The sequence below is a fragment of the Diceros bicornis genome, chromosome 5 (assembly GCF_020826845.1).
Source record: "Diceros bicornis minor isolate mBicDic1 chromosome 5, mDicBic1.mat.cur, whole genome shotgun sequence".
Classification (NCBI taxonomy): Eukaryota; Metazoa; Chordata; class Mammalia; order Perissodactyla; family Rhinocerotidae; genus Diceros; species Diceros bicornis.
Genome location: NC_080744.1, coordinates 41,695,836 through 41,710,432, shown reverse-complemented (window position 1 = coordinate 41,710,432; position 14,597 = coordinate 41,695,836). Strand labels below are relative to the sequence as shown.

At 34.0% G+C, this 14,597-nt stretch overlaps 1 protein-coding gene across 3 annotated transcripts in view; it reads right to left on the bottom strand.

The window, feature by feature from the left end:
- CTDSPL2 (CTD small phosphatase like 2) overlaps positions 1-14,597 on the bottom strand; it is an 82,748-nt gene that overhangs the window by 15,107 nt on the left and 53,044 nt on the right. For all 3 annotated transcript variants that reach the window (XM_058541470.1, XM_058541469.1, XM_058541468.1), the window contains exons 5-8: positions 11,237-11,452; positions 7,565-7,643; positions 7,162-7,273; positions 4,885-4,971 (exon numbers count right to left, since the gene is read on the bottom strand). In XM_058541470.1, the coding sequence (XP_058397453.1) occupies positions 4,885-4,971; positions 7,162-7,273; positions 7,565-7,643; positions 11,237-11,452 (494 nt within the window). The remainder of the gene's footprint in view (positions 1-4,884; positions 4,972-7,161; positions 7,274-7,564; positions 7,644-11,236; positions 11,453-14,597) is intronic.

Genomic DNA, 14,597 nt, shown 5'->3' with positions numbered 1-14,597 from the left:
CGCCTCTCCTAAATTTGCAGAACATTTTTAGCTGTTGAACAAGAACTTTCCATGTATTTTCTTAATTAATTGCTTCTAAGATACATTTACCAAGAATACAAAGAATTCCCCATGAAATGCATTTTATCTTTGAGAAGCAGACAACTATAGGTTTCAGCTATCTTTCTTTTTTTAACCTAAAAATTAATAATGGATAATCATGATGAAAAAATCAGTACCAATGACTAACTATTCTCACCAATAAGGATAGGAAAGTTACTTTAAAATTATTTTTAATATTTACTTACAATCAATTATCGAAATATTGTTCCCTACCAGCTAAAATATTACTTTTATCCTCAATACTAAGTGTTCATGACCCCAAATGTTATATTTAAGGCACAAAAATACATACTACTTTTGTACAACAAAATTATACTTTATGAAGATCAAAACTAAACGCCTCTTGGTTAGTATCAATTTAAGTCAGAGCTTGAGAGAAGGAAATCTTTATTTAAATGATTGCTTTTTTTCCTTCATGAAGCAAAAATAATGCTGACTTTTCTAGGAAAGACTGTAGAGAAGAGAAAGAAGCCACTGACTCTCTACTTCTCTTGTTCTGACATATAAAATATTTGAAATCCTTATGAAAATTATCCTAGGCTGTAAGGTTCCCAAGAAAACAAATTATAATATTGGGGAAGAGGCTAAGCTTTGCTAAACATGGGCTGTCTCTCCCACCTTCTCCCCCCAACTTTTCCCATAAAAGCAACCTCTACTAATAAAACAAAGCATCCTTTAGGAAGTAGCTCCCTACAGGATCCTATCTCTCCTTGAGTGCTTACCACAATCTGATTTCTGGACAGCTGACCCAAAGTTTGTTGATTTTACTGATCTTCAGAAAGCCACTGACTGGCTAAAGTCTTATTGGTGAACAGAGTCAAAAATCAGATGCCCCTGCCATACTTTACAGAATGAGGAGTTGGACAACACAGTTACGTTTGGCTGCACTGTGGTGAAACATATGAGGCATCTTCTTTTTGTCTTCAATTAGCCACGTTTGGGCTGAGTAGCGCTATTACATCTTCAAAAAACTGAGCTCCAGTTCTTGATGGAGATAGAGGAAGGTCATTGAGGAGGTGGTTCAGCTCAAGAGCTAAGTGAAAAATCTGTCTTTTGATTCAGTCCTGCTTGTGGACAGCAGTCATCTTCTGGATGGAAGAGGGAGTGAGATGACCTAGAGTCTTGAATTGGTGGATCTGCAGGAACAGAAACTAAATACAGTGGAGACCTCTTAACTGAGTAACACCACGAGATGGATTTCCTGACAATGTGTCAATATAAGCTAAATATAAAGATCAAACATGTGCAATGGAACTTATCAGGCACTTGTTTTTCCAGATATCAAATGCATTTGTACCATTCTACGAGTAAATGCGTTTCTCAATAACTAACTGTAAAACAATTTATGGAAAAACTACCAAGTTAAGGGGGAAAAAAGACCCATTCAAATAAAAATCTATATACTTTGCCTTTGTGAGTGCCATACCCTCAATTTAAAAACTCAGTTCTTCTTTCTAATGACTTTTTCTCCATATAGTGTCAGCATAACATACATTAAATTTTAATTTGAGTTGCATCTTTTAGGTTTTTTTATCCCCTAGAGAAATGGAATTTAAATACACTCAAGGTACTAAATTGAAGTTTGAATAATCTACCTGCTTGTAAATTCTAAAACTTGCATTAACTAAGCTGAGTCCTACGTATCAATCAAAAGAAGACTATATATACATGAAGTCAGGCAATCTTTAAATGTGAGTGGTGGCCACCTTAAATTTCCCTCAAACTTTCATCTGGAAAAAAAACTAAGAAAGCCCAAAACCAGATTACAGTGGATCTAATTTAAAATTTCTCTATATATTAACAAGAATTTTGATGGACATTTGATTACTTACTTCCACTTACAATTTGAATACGTAAATTTACTGTATATACTCTCATAATTATTAGACCAAGGGTCAGCAAACTATGGCCTATGGGCCAAATCCAGACTGTCACTTATTTTTGTAAATAAAGTTTTATTGAGACACAGCCACACTTATTCAATTATGTGCTATGACTACTTTGATGCTACAATGGCAGAAAAAGTAGTTGCAATAGAGACTGCAAAACCTAAAACATTAACAGGCCTTTTATAGGAAAAAGTTTGCCAACCCCTGATATAGACGATTATTAATACACATGTAAGACAATTTATACTTTAAATTGTTTTGAAAGAAAGATAAATAACAAGTAGAATTAAAATTAGGTATAGTTCAACCATAACAAACTTACCACAAAAAGAAAACAAAAGTAAAAAAAGTTCCAAGAGGATATTTTGTCTGGCTTTGATTCAGATGAAGAATTTCATCCTATCTTAACATTATCATTTTATTTTTAAGAGTATATACATAAATGCCACGGAACTGACATGTTCAAGAGTATATAGACAAGTGCATGGAATTGTTCACTTAAAAATGGTTAATTTTATGTTTTGATTTTCACCTCAATAAATTATTATTTAAAAGAGTATATACAGTATTTTACAGGATTCTACCTTTAAGTGGGCCACATTATATTGTAGTGGTTAAATATGTAAGTTACATCTTACCTAATAATGTGGTTTCTCCAAAATCTCTTAGATCATCTCAGACCCTTGTGTATATTTCTTCTTTGCCAGTAGATGGAGACAACACCACTGAAAGTTTAAAAGACATCATTCCCTGTTTAAAGGGAGCTTGCTGGTCTGAAACTGGGGGGGAACCCTAACCCAAGATATCTTCCAAGTTATTTTTAAAAAAGCAGACAGAATGGCTATGCCAAAACCAGAAATCCAAGGGAATGTACCCAATATTAGCTATGGACATCCTCAAAAATTTACTGAAGGGGACCTAAACTCTGTACATGATGTAGCAACTAAATCATAATTTAAAATGCAATCATCTCTATAACTTGTAAGATTCAAACGTCTTGCTCATTGCTCCTGATTTAGGCTAGATCATTTATTTTTCAGTCACAAAGTGTAATAAAGAATATACAAGAAAAAGAGTTCTTTGAACTCCACAGAGGTAGATGCAGTACATATATGGTTTTTGTAAGCATTAAGTCATATGCACTGCTAGAAGCCTTTTATTCAAAATAAGACATCTATCCAGATCCACATGAAAATAATAAGAACTTTATAAAGAAGAGAATTAAAGTAGAAATGGTAAAACCAGTAAGAAAAAATTCAATTTTATGGTCACACTGGAAAGAAATGCTCATGAATGGAAAGAATCAAACTCATCTACTTTCCAAGTTTCTTACTTCACTATTAAAAATTTTATAAACAGACCAAAACCATCTGCAAGAAATAAATTTCAAATCTAGAAGCTTAAGAAATCTCAAAATAATTACTTATCTATATTTTTCAAAAAACAGCTTTCCTTTACAAGTTCAAAGCCTGAAAGCCATTGTTTTTAAGTGCAATTGTGAACAAAAAACAAGGTCGTCAAGCTAAAAAGAGAGAACTAAGATATTGCTATACTATTTATATTTGCCACAAGACTCCCGTCCTTGAAGTGCACTAAACAAGAACAACATATCTGGCAGAAAATGTCTTATTAAGAAAAAGATTCACCTTAAACCAAATAATATCCAGTTAAAAAGGAATATAAAAATCTTAAAATCTTTTATTTTTATGTATATTTTGCTCATCCTCTGATCATTTATCAGAACTAAAATCAGTTTACATAAAAGAGAAATGAATATAGTATTCAGATATTATCATACCTACAATACCACTCTAGGTTAAACTAGAACTGACAATAACTGCTAAAATAAACCCTCTTATGACTCATTACAAGATAAAGTAGCTAAGCAGACCCTGAACCACAAACTTCTATTTAACCCTGAAATTTTATGATTCCCAAGAGATAACTATCATGTGCCAAGAAAACCATACCCACATTCTAACTGCCTATTAAAGCACATAAACAACCATAAACATCTTTTCATCATCCTCATGGTAAATGTTCTGTGACTAAATTTATTTAGTTAATCCTTGGGTTGGCTTCCTCTTGACAAACAACAGACATTTTGACCCTTTCCCAATCCTTCAACAACTGGTATGTAGTAGGAAGGTAATGCTAATTAAATCACCACCACCACCACCACAGAAAGGCACTTTGCAATTTTCAAAGTGTATTCACATATATTAATTAATTCAAATTTTATGATAGAAAAATCTCAAGCATAAAAAACTATGCCAACACAAAAAATTCATAGTGAAATGTAAATGATATTTTTATCTTGCACTGTTACCTGTCCATCAACACAGATGAGGGAGAAATGCTTATACCCAAATTTTTTAAGCAAAGCAATAACTAGAAGAGTGTCCTGCAATTCTGTGATTAATATAAAGTAGATCCACCAAACTGCAATCTACAAACCACATTACTAGAAAAGGAAATAAAAATGACCAACAAGGAATGAGATTTCTTTATATTAATTGGATTGGGGCTAGGGGGGTGGGGGGGGTGGAATACCAGGTGTTAACCTGACAATCTCTTCTTGGGGACCTATGATGTCAGTGCTCCTGCCTCCACCTGCTGGCAAACAGATTATCAAACTAGCAGAGATCACTGGGTAAAAAAAGTTCACATTTTTTTTGGTAACAAATTAATGTTGTTTTAAGTAAATATTTAGCATGATGCTACTTTGCGTTAATAAATCATTAAAATATTGATGAAATCCATTAAAAAAACACATTAAACTTCACCAAAAAAATATATATATATACATACACACACACACACACAAAAGATTTCTTGGTTTAGAATGTTATCTAACAAGCCAAAAATCAAGTTAAAAAAATTTTTAAATTACCTGATAAATGACATCTTGGAAAAGGACTGGAAAAGTAAGTGCTGCATCTTCTAGTTCATTTAGACTACAGTGTACTAGTGTTTCATCCTTAAAATAAAAAGCACATATTGAATGAAACAAGATATTAAAAGAAATTTCAAATGATAATTTTATGTATTCATGATCACCAAAAACATTTATTAAAGAACCCATTCATATGTGGAATTTTACATTTATCATACATTACTGTGTGTGTGGCACAGCAATTTGGGATCGGTCCCTGGACCAGCAAGGACCATCAGCATCATCTAGGAACTAGTTAGAAATGCAAATTCTCCAGTTCCACTTCTGATAATTCAGAAATTCAGTAGGGGGTAGAGAGACGAGCTTAGCAATCTATGTTTTAAATAAGCCCTTCAGGTGATTTGGATGCATATTCCAGTTTGAGAACCACTACTCTGAGTTCTACAGATGCCAACTTTCTATTAAGTAAACCACACATATACTCTCCCTTCCCCCCCTTTTTTTTCACAATTAGCATATGGAAGTTTAGAGTCTAATTATTAAAAAAATACATATATTCTATTCATATAGCTCCTTATCCTTAAACCTTTTATAAAGAATTTTATCTTAGAAAATGGATGTTTTAGTATCAGTTGAATATGTTTCATAGACATAAACATCGTTTAACTAAATTAGCAGTCCATGACAATTTGTCGTCTTTGATTACCAAACCTTTTGTCTCAAGAGGATAAGAAAGTGAGGATCATTCAATCTAAGATATGTGCAAATATTTATATTTCTCAAATCTTGAATGCTTAAAAAAACAAGGTTTCTATCTGTAGTAACACTTTAAAAAAAAATAAAAAATAAAGCTGCTAATAACTACCACTCAAATTTTTCAGTGTGTTTAAGATGAATTAAAATGAAATACAAATGTTCATACCTTGTGATTCCACATCTTATTAGCTGGAGTGTTTCTTTTAACCTAAAGTTAAACTCTGGGGAGGCAAAGAGCAAAAAATACTCTAGATATGCCTCATTTTCTTTTAATAGCATATCAGACTATGCATTTCAAGGTATTCTCTTTCCTACAACTGAATCATAAATAATTCTACTACTTCTTCATCTACAGCCTATCTAAATTTTAATCATTCTTCTTTATCCACGTCTGTAAAATTTCTCATTTATGCTCAGCCAATTCTTCTTTCCTTCTCTATTTACCTTCACATTGAATTAAAAATTATATGGCCAAACTTGTTATCATGACCACATCAATTCCTAACATAAAAGTCCAGCAAAATCTCTTTTTCAGTTTCTCCACTAACTTGCACATCAAATCGACACTACTCATAATCAGTTTCAAAATTTTTCTTTCTCTTGCTACTTATCCTCTAATAAATACCTTAAATACTTAGGACTTCTGGATATCTTTCATGTCTCTTTGGCTAGGCAAAGGCTAAAGTACTGAACTCTCAGAACTATACATGATAGTTAAGATTTAAATAATATGCTTTTCCTCAAGATAAATTTTTTATGAGAACCAAACCATATCTCCAATTACAGGGTACCAGTAACAAAGGCTAAATAAAATGTTTTCCAATATTATATAACAGATACATATTTTTTGCTAATATCAAGAAATTGCAGGCAAATGGTAAATACAGTGACCGTATATTAATTTAGTTAGCAAAAGATGAGATATTCAGTTTTCAAAGCTTTTCTGGTACCCTAAAATATAAATTTTTAAATCACACCCAGAGAGCATATTAAAGGTTTTATTACTCAGCATTAAGAGATCATGCTTCTGAGAGTCTATTAATAAAGTTATTGGTATTAGGTAATACGCAAAAATAAGAATAGGAAAAGAAGTATGCTCTTGCATAAGGTTAACTCATTGAGACCCACATTATCATTATATTTGGTCCTTTAGGAAAACATAATGCTGACCCAAAAAAAGGTGAAATCTAGGCAAGAAATAAAATTAGAATTTGTTGGGAGATATTTAAAAAAAAAAAAAAAATCACAAGGGTCTCAAGAGTATCGGGTTAAGAATTAATGTGTATACAAAAATAAAAGCCTAATTTATTTTCAAAAGGTACCTGATACACACCAAACCGGGGACCCTCGCATTAGACTATGCTCAAAATAAAAACATTTAAGAACACCTAAGACATGTTTATAGTAAATATGTAAAGCTATTCAATCATTTGTATTCTTTTAGGTATTTTGGGCTAGTATTTTAAATAAGGAATTTAACTTCTTTATTATCCCCACGTCTACAGATAATATACTTACCAGGTCTAAAACTAGGGAGAATTCTGGTGTGCTTCTTGTTTTCAGTGGAAGAGCAGGTTTCCTATTTAGTTGTTCTTCTGTCAGTGGTGGAACGTGTTTGATGAAATAATAGCTATAAACCAAATTTTAAGAAAATTTCAACATTTAAACTTTTTATAAATATAAAACATATTACTAAATTCATCTTTAAATCTTTAATTAAATAATGCATATTTAACCTAGTAAACCAAACTTATAAAACATGTAAATAAAACTGAAAATATACAAATCAGTATTTCAGTAACTCACTAAAAGTATTAATACCCACAGAACACATGCTCTTTGCACTATACCACTCAGCCACCCTTCCACACATGTACTTTCATTCTGCTCCAAGAGAGAAAGAAAAAAAAAAAAAACTCACGGGTCAAATACTTCCCAGTCTTCTTCATAGGTGGCCTCTGCATGGGCTGATGAATAACCACTATCTGGAGTTACTGGTGCTATTTAATAAAGTGAAAAACAAAATGTTACTTTTACCCACTTAATGCTTCTATGAAGTATACATTTTTACTGCTTTTATATAAGATCTTCCTGAAGTTCTGTGTATTTTAGGTTAAAGATAAGACAGAAATAATTTGTAAACAGTATTTAAAAGCAGATTTAACACAGAGATCTAACTCCCAGATCCAAAGGAAAAAATTACCATTTACAGACAAAATGTCAAGCTAGCTCATGGCTAGCAGAATTAAAATCCCTAAAAGCTAAGAGAAAATTTACTGCTTATTACTAGAAAAATACACTCCACAAAAATTCAGTATCTAACTGGATGGTGTTTATACGTATAACCATAAAAATTTCACAGTGCTATTATAGCAGTAATACTTCACAAAGTGCCCTGTACACAGTCAATATATGTGTGCTGACAACAGACCAAAAGGTACTTTTTAACCCGAGATCCTCTTTTAAGAGGTCCATGAACTTCTTGGAGATTTATGAAAAAATGTTGTATGTACATTTTTCCAGAAACCTTAAGGCTGTCTATGATCTTAACAAGAAATGCTGCTCTATATAGAAATCACTGCTTTAGAAGACCCATTATTTTACTTCTAATTTATAAGCAACTTAAAAATAATTAAGAAGGAATTCTATATCCCATGACACGTAGTCCGTTCTATTTTTGAGCTAAAATTGTATTAATTGATAGAGCTTTAGAAATTATGTTGGGAATTTTCTTTTCTTTTTTTTTTGGTGACGAAGATTGGCCCTGAGCTAACCTCTGTTGTCACTCTTCCTCTTTTTGCTTAAGGAAGATTTTCCCTGAGCTAACATCTGCGCCAATCTTTCTCTATTTTTTTTTGGTATGTGGGGCGCCGCCACAGCATGACTTGATGAGCAGTGTGTAGGTCTATGCTCAGGATCTAAATCCACGAACCCGCGGGCCTCGGAAGCAGAGCGCAGGAATTTAACCACTATGCCACTGTGCCAGCCCCAGGAATTTTCTAAGACAATAATTACAACTTAAAATTCAAGTGGAGGACAGAGATAACTTACAAGTTAAACAGGTAATGTCTCAGAGATAAAAGTTTAAGGTGGATACTAAAGACCGAATGTTTGTGTCCCCCCCCAAATTCATACGCTGAAACTTAATCCCTGATGTGATGGTATTTGGATGTGGAGCCTTTGGGAGGTCATGAGGTCATTGGGTAGGTCATAAGGGTGGAGCCCTCGTGAATGGGATTAGTACCCTTATAAAGGAGACCCCAGAGAGCTTACACAGCTTCTTCTACATAGCCAGGTGAGGACACATCAAGAAGACAGTTGTCCATGAACGAGAAAGCAGGCCCTCACCAGACGCCGAACCCAATGGCACTTTGATCTTGGATTTCCCAGCCTCCCAAACTGTGAGAAATAAATTTCTGTTGTTTATATGCCATCTAATCTATGGTAGTTTGTTAAAGCAGCCCAAAAGGACTAAGACAGTGGAACTCAATAAGAATCGCTGTAATCTGTCTATAGGAATGGAATACTGGTGGATAAAAGTCTTTCAGGACAAAAACTAACCTTTTTTTTTTTGCTATTATCATATATTAATACCTTCTGAGACAGAGCCAATACAGTGTGTATGGTCAATGAATGACAACAGACGTACAGCAGAATTTTTGTTCATCTGTAACCTCTTTATGTTTCTAATAATGGTTCATTAGCACAAGGGGATAAAGGAAAATATGTATCTTCCAACTACTTTACTGTTTCAAATTCCTATTAACCTCAAAGAAAGGTGAAAGGAAGTAACATTTGAGTGCCTTCATGTTAAGCATTTTTCATATTTCATCTCATTTAGCCTTCAAAACCCTGAATTATTATTACCATTTTAAAGCTAACGAAACTGTCTCAGAGAGCTTAAATAAGTCATCCAAAGTCACACAGCTAAGTAAGCGGTAGAGCCAGCCTCCGTCCTTCTTGTTCTCTTTGGCTACATTCTTGAAGTTAAGGAAAAGTAATAGTTTTGTCACTCATACTCATCTTTTAAGATCAGGAAAAATTTTACTTCTAGCTTCTTGTGATCCTCCTAATCAGAGTAATTGCAATGTGCCACCTCATCATTTTGATCATTTATTTGTAATAGCACTCACCAGACTATCCAGTAATTTTTGTGTCTATTTGGCTCATCAATCAGATCATGTACTCTTCAGGGTCAAGGAGCATATCTTATTCATCTTTATAAATGGTTCCCACCACAAAAAATAGGTGTTTAATAACAGGAGAATAAATGAATGAATGAGACAACTGGAGTAAATCTTACTTTTCCCCTCTAGAAACCACTAAGGTTATAGAAATCCCTTCTCTATTTTCATAGTTGTCAGAAAAAATAGAAAGGTCTATATAGCAACACAAAAATATAAAACAAACATCAAACAGGAAGTCAAGAGCCCTGGACTTTATACGTTACCATTTACTAGCCTTTAATATTGGGCAAAATAATCAGCATAAAATGATAGGTCAACAGTGGGTTCATCTGCAAGTCTTATCCATCCAAGAATGAACTATGTGCATAATACATGTTGATTTGCTTGTTAGATTCAGTATTACTCCTAAATTATAACATTATAATTTAACATTATAGATATTAACATTATAAATAATATGTTTAACATTATAGATATTAATCTTTGATGAATTTAAAATAAATCATTCATTATGTTGCTTTTCTCTTCATATTGGTATTAATGGGTTGCACTGTATAGAACTTTCACAATTATATGCATTTTTTTCTTTAAATGTTTTCTGCTGTTTCAATGATTTTTTTTTAAAGTCTCCCCTTTATATTTGAGAGAAGAATATCATTCTACTTCCTTACCAAACTATAGTTCTTAACTACATGTACTAAGCTCTCTCAAATACCTGGCACCACAAGGAATAAAAAAAACAAAACCTAAAATAACCTTCCTCTGGGAAAAGATGGCCACCCTCAGTTTTATTTCTGCTTTTAAGCATGATAGAACATAATTTCATCTTTTAGCTTTATATGTCTTTATCTACCACAACCCTCTGATCTCACATATTTCTACATTTCCATGATAACTGGTTCAGGGACCCAACAATTTTGTTAGGCCTTTATAAGGATCCAGAATTAGGCTGCAAAGTTTGGGTACAGGGAGAGATCCAGGAACAGAAGGCTTCTTTTTTGGGAATGTCATCTATGTACGAAACAAATCTGAAGGTATGAAACTGTCTCTAGATAGAGACTTCAGACCTAGGGGTCTAAGACTGGTGCAATTACAATAAGTATGTTCATAAACATGAGCATATGTTTTGCTGGTTGTGTTAAAATTTCTCCGAGTAATAAGACTGGTACAAACAATTAAACTGTAAAATGACTAATAGTCAAAACAACTTTAAAAAAAAATCTAATTTCAAAATGTCTCCCAAAATGACTGGATTTTTGGGAAAAAGTTTTGTTTCCAATTTCAATTTTCTTAATTTCAAGGAAGAAAAACTTATGCATTTAATCTGCCTATTTAAGAAAAAATATGAAATACTGTATTTTTATAAACTATTCATGAAGACGCATAAGAAAAGGAATTTTCTTCACCTGTAAGGGGTGGGATATCACGATTAACTGTTTCTTCTGCTTCTTCTAAACCATTATTTATCGATGGCCTCACTTGAACTGCTTGATTTGAGTAAGCTGCTCCATTAGTTGATGTAGTAGTACTGGTAGTGATCTCATCCACCTGTTCCATATCAAGTTGTTTTACTATCTCTTCAGCTTCCACAGCCTGTCCTGGGGAATCGGATCCTGATGTTCCTGAAATCATGAGTCAGTGTACTCACAATCATTTAAAACTCACTGGAGGTGGGGGGATAGGAGAGATGTTGTTTAAGGGTACAAACTTACAATGAGTAGTAAATAAGCCCTAGAGGTCTAATGCACAGCACAGTGAATATAAACAACAATACTGTATTATAATCATCAAACTTGCTAAGCGACTAGAACTTAATTATTCCAACCACTAAAAAGGATAATTATGTAACATGATAGAGGTACTAATTATCACTGCAACGGCAATCATATTACAATATATAAATATATCAAATCAACATGTACACTTTAAACTTAAATATTATAGTCAAATATATTTCAATAAAAATAAAATTAAATTAAAATTAAAAAAATAGAAACAAATATTTAGAAAAACTAAATGCAACAGAAACAAAGCTGAGGATACCATTGTCTAGTTAGTCTTTTCTACACATTTCAAACAATGAGGATTAAAAACTATTATAAGCTTGAGTAATATCTGTGAACAAAATTTTTCTTAAGAGTGTTCAAATAGTTTAGAAACACCCATTTATAGTCAGTCATAATTTGCAACTTTTTAATTTTTTACTAAGATATAATTGACATATAACATTGTGTACATGTTGATTTAATACATTATATATTGCAATATGATTACCAAACCAGCATTAGCTAACACCCATATCCTGCCACATAATTATCATTTCCTTTTTGTGTTGAGAACATTTAAGATCTAGTCTCTTAGTAACTGTGAAGTATATAATACAGTATCGTTGACTACAGAACTTCTTTTCATTAAAGCAAATATTTATTATGTGCCTATTATGTGCTAGGCATTATATATATATATAATATCTATTCATTATCCTCAAACAGCTCCTGATCCTTCCAGCACTAGGCATCCTAAGCCATTGTGAGCAGCTGGAATTTTTAAACCAGAGGTAGTTATCTATGAATGAGCTGTTTCCCTAACCATGAGACTCTTTTTATTCAGAGACCCAAGAATAATTTCTCGACAAGATTCCCTCTCAATAACAGAGACTGAGGTTAGCTTCCTCATTATACACAGCCATCACCTAGATGACCCTGCTGCCCAATTGTTCTTCCACTATGGAATGACCCCAACTCTTATATTTCTATACGGAATCCTCCAAATATCATTTTCAACAACAAAATTAACCTCCAATACTCTCCAATACTCTCAACTTCCTCACAGAATATTCCTTCTCCTTCATTGCTTTAAATTTAACCTTTTTCCAAAAAAAATCTCTTTTCCTGATACCGTTCCCTCAAAGCTCTTTATTCTTCCATACTCAATGTACTAACTGAATCAGAAGTCATTTACCTCCATTGTTGCTACCAGACTACTGGTTTTCCACTAATGTGCAAAAATGTCTGCTCCGGGAGACTGATGTCATCTGGCTATACAATTCTTCACTTATCCCCACTCCTGTCATCTACCATCTATTGCCAGCATCCTCTCTCAATCACAGAGGAATTTAACATCTAGCTACCAGTTTACTGCTCCATTAAACTTCTGTCTAGTTGTTATTACAGGTGATGTCAATGACTCATCCAATGACGAATCCTCAAAGGTCTTGCCCTCTTTAGCTCCATTTTCATTCATAATACTCTTTAGCAATTATTATTATTTTTTTCTGTGAGGAGATCAGCCCTTTGCTAACATCTGCCAATCCTCCTCTTTTTTTGCTGAGGAAGACTGCCTCTAGGCTAACATCTGTGCCCATCTTCCTCTACTTTATATGGGATGCCGCCACAGCATGGCTTTACAAGTGGTGCGTCGTTGCACACCCGGGATCCAAACCGGCGAACTCTGGGCCGCCGCAGCAGAGCGCCTGCACTTAACCACTTGCGCCACCGGGCCGGCCCCCCTCTGTAGCAATTATTACCAGGGCCATAACCTGGAGATTAACACTAAGAAACTGTTCACCTCTGAAACCCAAAATTCAAATATTGGTCCTCTATACAACCTCCTAATCTTCTAATTATCTCTCTCTCATACTCTTATTCAATGTGACCTTCATGTTTGATAAAGGCCAATCTCTTTTATTCCAAACTCATCCCTCAATGGCTGCTTCCCCACCCTTCTCATCTAGTTAGACTTCATGATGTGGTACTTAAAACCACTCTCAAGCCAGCAGCCTCAGTGTCCTTGCTCCCTTGTCTTTCCACTGTCATCCATCATAGAATCACTCTTGAATCAATAGAACAGACTTCTCATGCACTAGTCCCAGGCTACTAAAGAGAACAATACAATTATAAAGACTGGTTGTACTCCAAATAAAACACTCTAATCTTAGCTAGGCGTATAGCATGCTGCTCAGTACTTTTGTGCATCAGTCTGCTTCTTTTACTTATACTCAACAGCAAACATTTTAAACCTTCACCATTCTCTTCAATCGCTCACATCACCTCCTCCTTCAAAGAAAAAACTGTAACTACGTATCAAACATCAACTTCTGCCCAAACGTGTATTTCTGCACACACCTTCCCAGCTTCTTTCCTCAAGCATCAGAGAAAAATGTCTCTTCCCAGTTTCAATTGTAATCATTCCACCTGTTTTCTGTCAGTAGACTCCAGAATCTTTATTAGTTATTCTTTTTCCTCTACTTTCAACCTCTTCCTATTAGACTCTTCCCTGAGGCTTAAAAACATGCTTGTCTCTCACAAAAATACAGACCATCCCTTGAGGCTTTGTGACCGCTCTAGTTTCTTTCACATTCAAGTTCTCATAACAGTAATCGACACTTGCTGCTTCGTGTCTTACCCTCCATTTTACTCTTTTAACCCAAGGATGTTAGTGTTCCAACTCCAACCATTCCTCTGAAACTGTTCTGGCAAAAAAAACCAATGACCTTTTAATTGCCAGGTTTAGTGGTGTCTTTTCAATGCTCATTTCCTTTTTTTCTATCTTTACAAATGTTTGACCCTGGGTTTTGATATTCTCTCTTTCTCTGGCTTCTATGACACAATTTCCCTTCTAGCTTCCTCCACCATGTCTCCTTTGTTGCCTTCTTTTACTGTGTCCAGTCCTTAGATGTTTTCCCCCAGGATTCTGGTCTTAGTTTGTTGAACCAAACAGATCACTTAACTCCACTGGTTTCAACTAAAACCTATAAGCTGATAATAC